The sequence below is a fragment of the Mesoplodon densirostris genome, chromosome 10 (assembly GCF_025265405.1).
Source record: "Mesoplodon densirostris isolate mMesDen1 chromosome 10, mMesDen1 primary haplotype, whole genome shotgun sequence".
Classification (NCBI taxonomy): domain Eukaryota; kingdom Metazoa; phylum Chordata; class Mammalia; order Artiodactyla; family Ziphiidae; genus Mesoplodon; species Mesoplodon densirostris.
In genome coordinates this window covers 36,067,266-36,080,841 of record NC_082670.1, presented here as the reverse complement: position 1 = coordinate 36,080,841, position 13,576 = coordinate 36,067,266, and the positions used below count along the sequence as shown (strand labels likewise).

The 13,576-nt window shown below is 38.5% G+C and overlaps 1 protein-coding gene across 1 annotated transcript in view; it reads left to right on the top strand.

The window, feature by feature from the left end:
• The window catches only part of DNAH8 (dynein axonemal heavy chain 8), a 337,542-nt gene that overhangs the window by 27,660 nt on the left and 296,306 nt on the right, over window positions 1-13,576 (top strand). Inside the window, exons 9-10 of the mRNA XM_060111640.1 lie at window positions 1,509-1,622; window positions 5,260-5,367. Coding sequence (XP_059967623.1) covers window positions 1,509-1,622; window positions 5,260-5,367 — 222 coding nt within the window. The remainder of the gene's footprint in view (window positions 1-1,508; window positions 1,623-5,259; window positions 5,368-13,576) is intronic.

The following is a 13,576-nucleotide window of genomic DNA, read 5'->3' as shown; positions in this document are numbered from 1 at the left end:
ACATGGCATCATACTCTATTTTTCTTTAACTGCCTGGTCCCCCCAACAGCATATCTTGGAGTGTTATACCTATCAGATCAGGCTATTTCGTTTTCCATAATGTTAATGCATCAGGTTTTATTTAATCATTTTCTTGTTTTTAGACAAATTATTTCCTTTCTTTTTTTCAACAGTCTTGAGATATAATTCACATATTACTCATTTCTGCCATTTAAGGAGCAAAATTCAGTGGTTTTTAGTACATTCACAGAGTTGTGCAACCATCACCACAATCAATTTTAGAACATTTTATCACCTCAAAAAGAAACCCTGTACTCTTTAGCTATCACCTCCCATGTCTATCTGTCTCCTTCCCCTCATTCTAGCCCTAAGTAACCACCAATCCACTTTTTATCTCTATAGATTTGCTTGCTTTGGACATTTCATATAAATGGAATCATATAATATGTGGTCTTTTGTTACTGGTTTCTTTCACTTGGCGTAATGTTTTCAAGGTTTATCCATGTTGTAGTATGTATCAGTAATTATTCCTTTTCACAGCTGAATAATATTCCATTTTATAGATAACACCACATTTTGTTTATCAGTTTATGGATATTTGCATTATCTCTACTTTTTGGCTATTATGAGTAGTGCTGCTGTGAACATTCTTGTACACGTTCTTGTGTGGACATATGTTGTCATTTTTCTTGTGTATACCTGGGAGTGGAATTTCTGGCTCAAATGGTAACTCTGTGTTTAAATTTTTGAGGAAAATTGTTCCTTTTCTAAGTGTTCACAAACATTACTACAGTTAAAGCCTCTACGTGCCTACAAGCAAGTATTTCCCTAGGGTGTATACTCCACAACTTTGTTAATACTTACTATCAGTTAAAAATTTTTGTTTGCCTGTCCAACATGTGGAAAATGGCTTGTTGTATTTTGCCTTTTCCTTAATAATGAAGTTGAGCATCTTTTAAAGTTTATTTGCTATTTGCATTTATTCTCCTGTGAATTGTTTGTTTATATCTTTCCCTCAATTCAGAAAGTTTCAGATATTGTTTTGTTCTGATTCTAGTAGTCCTTTATTACTATGGCTATTCATCAGTTGTTATATATGGTGGATGAGGCAAACCGCCATGGTCCCTGAGCATCTCTGCACATTATTGCTGGATATGAAAAGTACACTTTGCTGATGGGAATATTTTCTTTCCTGAAGACCCAGAATAATGTAATGTCACTTTTCTAACCTAGAAGAGTCACTCCAGGTAGAAGCAGGTCTGGTTTAAGCCAACAGACAGAATGTTAATTACAAACAGAATGAGTCTTCAGTTTTAGTAAGTCACTTAAGGTTTTTATAATAACTTTAAGTCTTAAATAATATAAGAAAAAGATATATCAATCACATTTAAGTATCTACTCTTTTAGTATATGTATGATTAGGGAAGACAGCTTGAATTTCATGATTAAACCTTGGCACAGTGATATATTTGGATGTTTCATAGGACTCTTATACTTTCTTTGCTTAGAATTGGCGTGATTTGGATGCAAGAATCACAGATACAGCAAATGAATCAAAAGATAATGTCAGATATTTGTACACTCTAGAAAAAGTATGTCAGCCTCTCTATAACTATGATCTAGTAAGTATTCTTTTTAAAGTGTAGTTTAAAAAATTAGCACATACACTTTGTTATAAAGCAGAAACTAACACACCACTGTAAAGCAATTTTACTCCAATAAAGATGTTAAAAAAATAAAATAAAAATTAGCACATAAAATCAATTTAATATATGTGTATTGGGAAAAACATATTGCAGAAAAGTTATTTAAAAGATATTTTTCCTATTATATATCTGTAATTAATTATAAACTGTATTTATTATTTTAACCTACATTTAAATATATAGCATTATCATAACTATGACCTCATTTGTGAATTGAGCAAGACAAATATATTAGTTATTCATTGCTTCATAACAAATTACCCCAGAACTGAGTGGCTTAAAACAAGTATTTATTATATCACAGTTTTTGTAGGTCAGGAATTCAGGGACGGCGTAGCTGAGTACCTCTGCTTCAGGGTCTCTCATGAGGCTGCAGTCAAGCTGCTGTCTTGGGACGTGGTCTCTTCTGAAGGGGAGGCTGTCTGGGGAGGGTCCACTTCTATTGCACACCGCATGGGCCTTTGCACAGAACAACTCGCTTCCCCTAGAGTGAGTGACCCAAGAGTGAGCAAGAGAAAGTGCCCAACTAGCATTATGCTGATACCAAAGCCAGATAAGAACACCTCAAGAAAATAAAATTACAGGTCAATATTCCTCATGAATATAGACGCAGAAATTCTCAACAAAACGGTGGCAAACCAAATTCCACGGCACATTAAAAGGATCACACACTAAGATCAAGGGGGATTTATTCCTGGGATGCAAAGATGGTTCAACATATGCAAATGGATAAATGTGATACACCACATTAATAGAATGAAAGATAAAAATCATGATTATTTCAATAGATGCAGAAAAAGCATTTGACAAAATACAACATCCTTTCGTGATAAAAGCTCTAATAAATTGAGTATAGAAGGAATGTACCTCAACATAATAAAAGAATACATATCCTTTAAAAATTGTGTAAGTAAAATAACATGCAAAAAAGAGAATGTATATGAATATTATAACATCTCTGTACTTTAAAAAATCTATTTAAAGCTTTTCACTATAAAAAGTAAACTTGGAAGAAAGATATAATGCTTTTTGCTGTTACCAAGACCTATAAATTTTAAGGTGTACTAATTTCAACTTCTTGGTTCAAAAGACTTATTTAAATTCATATAATTTTCAAATCTTTTAGTTTTGGTTTTAGTTCTTTTCATCCTAGTAATTTAAAAAACTTTGTTCCTCTAGCGATGCATGTGCTTTATTATTATTGTTATCATTGAGCTTTTCACATTCTCTGATGTAGGAATGTTTCTAACATTATCTTTTGAAATTAGAGAAGTACTGTTAGTATTAAGTCTTATAATTTCTTCCCCCTCATATACCAACTATTTCTGTAGATTCAAAAATTCTTTTTTTCTCATTTTCTTTATTCTCCTTAAAATAAACCAGGAGTTGCTGTTTAGTTGGTAACTGTCAGTTGAGCAGGAAGAGTGTAGAGGACTCATGCTTCCATTTCTTGTTGATAAAATTTTATGAATTTTGTGTTTCATTTTATCGTCTTGGTATTGTGCTGCTGGCATATCGACTAATATATTTTATGCATAAAATGTCCGAACACTATGTATAGATAAGAACTGTGCACTCAAGGAGCTACTATTATAAATAATGATGTTTACAATTCAGATGAAGGGCATTTCCCTGGTGGGCCCATTTGATACTGTCCCCAAGCCTTTTTCATTCTTTGTAGAGTTGCCTTATTGAGGGTGGAAGGGACTCCTTCTAGGCATATTTTTATTAGAATCTTTTTGGTCTACAGATAACACGTATAATATGAATTCTGACATACAGGGTTAACTACAAAGTGACGATACTAATTTTCATATGCCACATAAAATTGACTTCATTGTGTCATGGTTACACCTCATACCTAGGACATACAGTACACTCATCAGTAGTTGTTCTTCCTGGCTTATTTATTCCACCACTATTAAAAAATCTTTTAATATATTTTAAATTGTCCTAGCAATTAAAAGTCTAGCTCCTTGAGGGTGGGAATACCATTGACCTTCTGTTGTTCTTCCATAGTGATTTATGATTTACATCAAGGTTAAAAGCAGGATCTCAAAATCTCAGGCACATAGCTGTGGTTATGCTACAGCTCTAGGTACCTTGGACAAGGTACTTAACTTCTCTACATCTCTATTTTCTCATTTGCAAAATGGGAATAATCATAACACTTTATTTTATAGATTCTAAGACTTTTTTTTCACATTTTAACATCTCTGTATTCAGAGCACAACTTAGTCAGTCAGGTTTTATGAATCATTGTGAATGTGACTTGACACCATCTGAGATTATTAGTTCTTTCCTTGCGGGGGAAGGAAAGAACTAATGTTTGTTTTGTTTTTGGTACCATGGGTGTGAATTCAGACTACAGTGAGTGAGCACCAGCTTGTGGAACAAATTCTCAGGATAGTTTATTTTCCATTCCTCCCCAAGGAGCAGGATTAGGACAGGTAGGCTTTATTCCTGTCTTTTTCTCCATGGCTTGTTAATTTCATGCATAGTGTGGTGGCTTAGTTTTTGTAGGAGTTAGACTCCCCATCTTGAGCATTTTTTTCCCTTCCTCAGTAGAATGTAAAGCAATGGTACAGTCTTACAATCAGTGATGTTTTAGGTCTGATGAAATCAAACCTGCCTTAAATGGTCATCGTTGGGACTTCCCTGGTGGTGCAGTGGATAAGACTCCATGCTCCCAATGCAGGGGGCTGGGGTTCGATGCCTGGTCAGGGAACTAGATCCCACATGCATGCTGCAACTGAGAGTTCGCATGCTGCAAATAAGACCCAGTGCAACCAAATAAATATTTTTAAAAAGGTCATTGTCAACATAAATTAAGATAATATGTGAAGCTCTTCACCTAGTGCCTGGCGCATAGTAATCATTCAATATACATTAGTAATAGTTTGATATCTCGGATGCACTTGCTCTGCTTTGCTCTAGGCTGTTCTACTTGATGGCTCTAGGCTGTTCTACTTATTTCACTTCTTTGTGTGTGTCATTTCCACCCTGCCTTGACCTCATCCAGGATAGTTTCTTTATATTTGGAATTCTCCCAATATTCTCAGAACTTCGTGGTACTTAGTAGGTTTGCTGAAAGGTGAATTGAGTTGAATAATGAGGAAATGTGTTCTAGTCTGATCTCTGTTTCTAATTAGCTTTCTGGTCATACATTAGTCACTTTACCCTTTAATATATCAGTTTCTTCATCCTTCAAAAGAGCAAGTTGAGCTATTAATACTTAAAATCACTTTCACCTCCAAAATTTTATCTTTAAATAAAATTTAAAGTTTACATGTACAGAAAAGTTGCAGTGATAGTACAGAATTCTTTTCATCTAATTTCTCCTGTTAACATCTTGCATTACCTTGGTACATTTGTCAAAACTCATGTCCTTTCTCTGTTTCAGTATCCAGTCAAGGATACCACATTGCTTTTAGTAAAATTTGACTTTTAAGATTAAAATGTTACACGGTTTTATGTATGTTTAGAGTTTTGAATATTATAGGATATGGGTTATTAAAAATATAAATGTATGCTTAATATATTTCAATTTTAGGTTTCCATGGCACATGGAATACATAATTTGATAAATGCCATCAAAATGATTTACAGTGTGTCAAGGCATTATAATACTTCGGAGGGAATGACCTCATTGTTTATCAAGGTAAGTTTCCAAGGGAAGAAATCACATTGTAACCCTGTGAAAAAGTTAACAATGCTTTCCATCTGAGCCAGGGAAGGGAATTGGGAACTTTGGGTGCCTCTCAGAGTTCTGGATTTTCATACTTCGTGGAAAAGAAAAGAAAGGCATGCCTGGAGTCAGTTGTACTTAATTGAAGGGGGACCTTTCTGCTTGTCAGAGGTAAACCCCCAGTTTTTTGTTTAAAAGTAACTGATGATTTTCTAATTTATTTGTTCCAAATAGTTTTGCATAAGAGCTAAGAACTGTGCCTAGACTGTTACAAGAAACAAAGAAGGACACTACAATGATCAAGGGAAAAATAATGCTACTTTAGCTACTCCCACCCACATTGTTGTTTATGTAAAATCGACCCATTTAGTGCCATATGATTATTTTAAATAATTGGAAAGATCATCCAAGAAACACAGGAGTAGAATTTACTTATAAATGATTCAAGCAGAACATAACAGTCACATTTCAACTTTCTTTTAGATCAAAGAATAGATTTAATCATTGTCTATGTCCCAAGCAAGGCAAGAACCTTAGGATTCTTCCCTGTCACTTGTCTTCTTCCTTGCTACATGTTCCACATTGAGATTTCTAGTTCCATATTATTGTTACTATGTTTTCAATGTTATGAATCAGCAAGTGATCAGACTAAAATCTAAGCATTGCTAGATTTTTATTTTTATTTTTTTTGCGGTATGCGGGCCTCTCACTGTTGAGGCCTCTCCTGTTGCAGAGCACAGGCTCCGGACGCTCAGGCTCAGCGGCCATGGCACACAGACCCAGCCGCTCCGCGGCATGTGGGATCTTCCCGGACCGGGAAACGAGCCCGTGTCCCCTGCATCGGCAGGTGGACTCTCAACCACTGCGCCACCAGTGAAGCCCCTGCTAGCTTTTTTTTTACATCTTTATTGCAGTATAATTGCTTTACAATGGTGTGTTAGTTTCTGCTTTATAACAAAGTGAATCAGTTATACATATACATATGTTCCCATATCTCTTCCCTCTTGCGTCTCCCTCCCTCCCACCCTCCCTATCCCACCCCTCTAGGTGGCCACAAAGCACTGAGCTGATCTCCCTGTGCTATGCGGCTGCTTCCCACTAGCTATCTATTTAATATTTGGTAGTGTATATATGTCCATGCCACTCTCTCACTTTGTCACAACTTACCCTTCTCCCTCCCCATATCCTCAAGTCCATTTTCTAGTAAGTCTGTGTCTTTATTCCTGTCTTACCCCTAGGTTCTTCATGACATTTTTTTTTTTTAATTCCATATATATGTGTCGGCATATGGTATTTGTCCTTCTCTTTCTGACTTACTTCGCTCTGTATGACAGACTCTAGGTCCATCCACCTCATTACAAATAGCTCAATTTCATTTCTTTTTATGGCTGAGTAATATTCCATTGTATATATGTGCCACATCTTCTTTATCCATTCATCCAATGATGGACACTTAGGTTGTTTCCATCTCCTGGCTATTGTAAATAGAGCTGCAATTAACATTTTGGTGCATGACTCTTTTTAAATTATGGTTTTCTCAGGGTATATGCCCAGTAGTGGGATTGCTGGGTCATATGGTAGTTCTATTTGTAGTTTTTTAAGGAGCCTCCATACTGTTCTCCATAGTGGCTGTACCAATTCACATTCCCACCAGCAGTGCAAGAGAGTTCCCTTTTTTCCACACCCTCTCCAGCATTTATTGTTCCTAGATTTTTTAATGATGACCATTCTGACTGGTGTGAGATGATATCTCATTGTAGTTTTTTTTTTTTTTTTTTTTTTTTTTCTTTTTGCGGTACGCGGGCCTCTCACTGTCGTGGCCTCTCCCGCCGCGGAGCACAGGCCCCGGATGCGCAGGCCCAGCGGCCACGGCTCACGGGCCCAGCCGCTCCGCGGCACATGGGATCCTCCCAGACCGGGGCACGAACCCGCACCCTCCGCATCAGCAGGCGGACTCCCAACCACTGCGCCACCAGGGAGGCCCCTCATTGTAGTTTTGATTTGCATTTCTCTGATGATTAATGATGTTGAGCATTCTTTCATGTGTTTGTTGGTAGTATGTATATCTTCTTTGGAGAAATGTCTATTTAGGTCTTTTGCCCATTTTTGGATTGGGTTTTTTGGTTTTTTTGTTATTGAGATGCATGAGCTGCTTGTAAATTTTGGAGATTAAGCCTTCGTCAGTTGCTTCATTTGCAAATACTTTCTCCCATTCTGAGGGTTGTCTTTTGGTCTTGTTTATGGTTTCCTTTGCCGTGCAAAAGCTTTTAAGTTTCATTAGGTCCCATTTGTTTATTTTTGTTTTTATTTCCATTTCTCTAGGAGGTGGGTCAAAAATGATCTTGCTGTGATTTATGTCACAGAGTGTCCTGCCTATGTTTTCCTCTAAGAGTTTGATCGTTTCGGGCCTTACATTTAGGTCTTTAATCCATTTTGAGCTTATTTTTGTGTATGGTGTTAGGGAGTGATCTAATCTCATACTTTTACATGTCCCTGTCCAGTTTTCCCAGCACCACTTATTGAAGAGGCTGTCCTTTCTCCACTATACATTCCTGCCTCCTTTATCAAAGGTAAGGTTACCACATGTGTGTGGGTATATCTCTGGGCTTTCTATCCTGTTCCATTGATCTATCTTTCTGTTTTTGTGCCAGTACCATACTGTCTTGATTACTGTAGCTTTGTAGTATAGTCTGAAGTCAGGGAGCCTGATTCCTCTAGCTCCGTTTTTCGTTCTCAAGATTGCTTTGGCTATTCGGGGTCTTTTGTGTTTCCATACAAATTGTGAAATTTTTTGTTCTAGTTCTGTGAAAAGTTCCATTGGTTGTTTGATAGGGATTGCATTGAATCTGTAGATTGCTTTGGGTAGTAGAGTCATTTTCACAATGTTGATTCTTCCAATCCAAGAACATGGTATATCTCTCCATCTATTTGTATCATCCTTAATTTCTTTCATCAGTGTCTTATAATTTTCTGCATACAGGTCTTTTTTCTCCTTAGGTAGGTTTATTCCTAGATATTTTATTCTTTTTGTTGCAATGGTAAATGGGAGTGTTTTCTTGATTTCACTTTCAGATTTTTCATCATTAGTGTATAGGGATGCAAGAGATTTCTGTGCATTAATTTTGTATCCTGCTACTTTACCAAATTCATTGATTAGCTCTAGTAGTTTTCTGGTAGCATCTTTAGGCTTCTCTATGTATAGTATCATGTCATCTGCAAACAGTGACAGCTTTACTTCTTCTTTTCCGATTTGGATTCCTTTTATTTCCTTTTCTTCTCTGATTGCTGTGGCTAAAACTTCCAAAACTATGTTGAATAAGAGTGGTGAGAGTGGGCAACCTTGTCTTGTTCCTGATCTTAGTGGAAATGCTTTCAGTTTTTCACCGTTGAGGACGATGTTGGCTGTTGGTTTGTCATATGTGGCCTTTATTATGTTGAGGAAATTTCCCTCTATGCCTACATTCTGGAGGGTTTTTATCATAAATGGGTGTTGAATTTTGTCGAAAGCTTTCTCTGCATCTATTGAGATGGCCATATGGTTTTTATCCTTCACTTTGTTAATATGGTGTATCACATTGATTGATTTGCATATATTGAAGAATCCTTGCATTCCTGGAATAAACCCCACTTGATCATGGTGTATGATCCTTTTAATGTGCTGTTGGATTCTGTTTTCTAGTATTTTGTTGAGGATTTTTGCATCTATGTTCATCAGTGATATTGGTCTGTAGTTTGCTTTCTTTGTGACATCCTTGTCTGGTTTTGGTATCAGGGTGATGGTGACTTTGTAGAATGAGTTTGGAAGTGTTCCCCCCTCTACTATATTTTGGAAGAGTTTGAGAAGGGTAGGTGTTAGCTCTTCTCTAAATGTTTGATAGAATTCGCCTGTGAAGCCATCTGGTCCTGGGCTTTTGTTTGTTGGAAGAATTTTAATCACAGTTTCAATTTCAGTGCTTGTGATTGGTCTGTTTATATTATCTGTTTCTTCCTGACTTAGTCTTGGCAGGTTGTGCATTTCTAAGAATTTGTCCATTTCTTCCAGGTTGTCCATTTTATTGGCATAGAGTTGCTTGTAGTAATCTCTCATGATCTTTTGTATTTTTGCAATGTCAGTTGTTACTTCTCCTTTTTCATTTCTAATCCTATTGATTTGAGTCTTCTCCTTTTTTTTCTTGATGAGTCTCGCTAATGGTTTATCAATTTTGTTTATCTTTTCAAAGAACCAGCTTTTAGTTTTATCAATCTTTGCTATTGTTTCCTTCATTTCTTTTTCATTTATTTCTGATCTGATCTTTATGATTTCTTTCCTTCTGCTAACTTTGGGGTTTTTTTGTTCTCCTTTCTCTAATTGCTTTAGGTGCAAGGTTAGGTTGTTTATTCGAGATGTTTCCTGTTTCTTAAGGTAGGATTGTATTGCTATAAACTTCCCTCTTAGAACTGCTTTTGCTGCATCCCATAGGTTTTGGGTCGTCGTGTCTCCATTGTCATTTGTTTCTAGGTATTTTTTTATTTCCTCTTTGATTTCTTCGGTGATCACTTCATTATTAAGTACTTTATTGTTAAGCCTCCATGTGTTTGTATTTTTTACAGATCTTTTCCTGTAATTGATATCTAGTCTCATAGCGTTGTTGTCGGAAAAGATACTTGATACAATTTCAACTTTCTTAAATTTACGAAGGCTTGATTTGTGACCCAAGATATGATCTGTCCTGGAGAATGTTCCATGAGCACTTGAGAAAAATGTGTATTCTGTTGTTTTTGGATGGAATGTCCTATAAATATCTATTAAGTCCATCTTGTTTAATGTATCATTTAAAGCTTGTGTTTCCTTATTTATTTTCATTTTGGATGATCTGTCCATTGGTGAAAGTGGGGTGTTAAAGTCCCCTACTATGAATGTGTTACTGTCGATTTCCCCTTTTATGGCTGTTAGTATTTGCCTTACTTATTGAGGTGCTCCTATGTTGGGTGCATAAATATTTACAATTTTTATATCTTCTTGGATCGATCCCTTGATCATTATGTAGTGTCCTTCTTTGTCTCTTCTAATAGTCTTTATTTTAAAGTCTATTTTGTCTGATATGAGAATTGCTACTCCAGCTTTATTTTGGTTTCCATTAGCATGGAATATCTTTTTCCATCCCCTCACTTTCAGTCTGTATGTGTCTCTAGGTCTGAAGTGGGTCTCTTGTAGACAGCATATATATGGGTCTTGTTTTTGTATCCATTCAGCCAGTCTGTGTCTTTTCTTGGGAGCATTTAATCCATTTACATTTAAGGTAATTATCGATATGTATGTTCCTATTCCCGTTTTCTTAATTGTTTTGGGTTTGTTATTATAGGTCTTTTTCTTCTCTTGTGTTTCTTGCCTAGAGAAGATCCTTTAGCATTTGTTGTAAAGCTGGTTTGGTGGTGCTGAACTCTCTCAGCTTTTGCTTGCCTGTAAAGGTTTTAATTTCTCTGTTGAATGTGAATGAGATCCTTTCTGGATAGAGTAATCTTGGTTGTAGGTTTTTCTCATTCATCACTCTAAATATGTCCTGCCAGTCCCTTCTGGCTTGCACAGTTTCTGCTGAAAGATCAGCTGTTAACCTTATGGGGATTCCATTGTGTGTTATTTGTTGTTTTTCCCTTGCTGCTTTTAATGTGTTTTCTTTGTATTTAATTTTTGACAGTTTGCTTAATATGTGTCTTGGCATGTTTCTCCTTGGATTTATCCTGTATGGCACTCTCTGTTCTTCCTGGACTTGATTAACTATTTCCTTTCCCGTATTAGGGAAGTTTTCAACTATAATCCCTTCAAATATTTTCTCAGTCCCTTTCTTTTTCTCTTCTTTTTCTGGATCCCCTATAATTCGAATGTTGGTGTTTTTAATGTTGTCCCAGAGGTCTCTGAGACTGTCCTCTGTTCTTTTCATTCTTTTTTCTTTATTCTGCTCTGCAGTAGTTATTTCCACTCTTTTATCTTCCAGGTCACTTATCCATTCTTCTGCCTCAGTTATTCTGCTATTGATCCCTTCTAGAGTATTTTTAATTTCATTTATTGTGTTGTTCATTGTTGCTTGTTTCATCCTTAGTAGTTCTAGGTCCTTGTTAAATGTTTCTTTCATTTTCTCTGTTCTATTTCCAAGATTTTGTATCATCTTTACTATCATTATTCTGAATTCTTTTTCAGGTAGACTGCCTATTTCCTCTTCATTTGTTAGGTCTGGTGGGTTTTTATCTTGCTCCTTCACCTGCTGTGTGTTTTTCTGTCTTCTCATTTTGCTTATCTTACTGTTTTGGGGTCTCCTTTTTGCAGGCTGCAAGTTCGTAGTTCCTGTTGTTTTTGGTGTCTGTCCCCAGTGGCTAAAGCTGGTTCAGTGGGTTTTGTAGGCTTCCTGGTGGAGGGGACTAGTACCTGTGTTCTGGTGGATGAGGCTGGATCTTGTCTTTCTGGTGGGCAGGTCCACGTCTGGTGGTGTGTTTTGGGGTGTATGTGGACGTATTATGATTTGAGGCAGACTCTCTGCTAATGGGTGGGGTTATGTTCCTGTCTTGCTAGTTGTTTGGCATAGGGTGTCCAGCACTGTAGCTTGCTGGTCGTTGAGTGAAGCTGGGTGTTGGTGTTGAGATGGAGATCTCTGGGAGATTTTTGCCATTTGATATTACGTGGAGCTGGGAGGTCTCTTGTGGACTAGTGTCCTGAAGTTGGCTCTCCCACCTCAGAGGTACAGCAGTGACTGCTGGCTGCAGCACCAAGAGCCTTTCATCCACACGGCTCAGAATAAAATGGAGAAAAAGGAGAAAGAATGAATGAAAGAGGATAAAAGAAAAGAAAATAAAGTAAGGTAAAATAAAATAAAGTTATTAAAATAAAAAATTATTAAGAAAAAATATTTTTTAAAAGTAAAAAAATAAACAAACAAACAAAAAAAAACCGGACAGATAGAACCCTAGGACAAATGGTGAAAGCAAAGCTATACAGACAAAATCTCACACAGAAGCATACACATACACACTCACAAAAAGAGGAGAAGCAGAAAAAATAATAAATCTTGCTCTCAGCTCTCAAAGTCCACCTCCTCAATTTCGGATGATTCGTTGTCTATTCAGGTATTCCACAGATGCAGGGTTCATCAAGTTGATTGTGGACATTTAATCCTCTGCTCCTGAGCCTGCTGGGAGAGATTTCCCTTTGTCTTCTTTGTTTGCACAGGTCCTGGGGCTCAGCTTTGGGTTTGGCCCCGCCTCTGCGTGTAGGTCGCAGGAGGGCGTCTGTTCTTCGCTCAGACAGGACGGGGTTAAAGGAGCCACTGATACGGGGGCTCTGGCTCACTCAGGCCGGGGGGGAGGGAGGGGCACAGATGCAGGGCGAGCCTGCGGCGGCAGAGGCCGGCGTGACGTTGCACCAGCCTGAAGGGCGCCGTGCGTTCTCCTGGGGAAGTTGTCCCTGGATCCCGGGACCCTGGCAGTGGCGGGCTGCACAGGCTCCCCGGAAGGGAGGTGTGGAGAGTGACCTGTGCTCGCACACAGGCTTCTTGGTGGCTGCAGCAGCAGCCTTAGCATCTCATGCCCGTCTCTGGGGTCCGCGCTGATAGCCGCGGCTCGCACCCATCTCTGGAGCTCCTTTAATCAGCGCTCTTAATCCCCTCTCCTCGCGCACCAGGAAACAAAGAGAGAAGAAAAAGTCTCTTGTCTCTTTGGCAGCTCCAGACTTTTTCCCGGACTCCCTCCCGGCTAGTCGTGGTGCACTAACCCCTTCAGGCTAGTCGTGGTGCACTAACCCCTTCAGGCTGTGTTCATGCCGCCAGTCCTCTCCCTGCGCTCCGACCGAAGCCCGAGCCTCAGCTCCCAGACCCTCCCTCCCCGGCGGGTGAGCAGACAATCCTCTCGGGCTGGTTAGTGCCGGTCGGCACCGATCCTCTGTTCGGAAATCTCTCCGCTTTGCCCTCCACACCCCTGTGGCTGCGCTCTCCTCCTTGGCTCCGAAGCTTTCCCCACTCCGCCACCTGCAGTGTCCCACCGCGAAGGGGCTTCTAGTGTGTGGAAACCTTTCCTCCTTCACGGCTCCCTCCCACTGGTGCAGGTCCCATCCCTATTGTCTCTGTTTATTCTTTTTTCTTTTGCCTTACCCAGGTAAGTGGGGGAGTTTCTTGCCTCTTGGGAGGTCTGAGGTCTTCTGCCAACGTTCAGTAGGTGT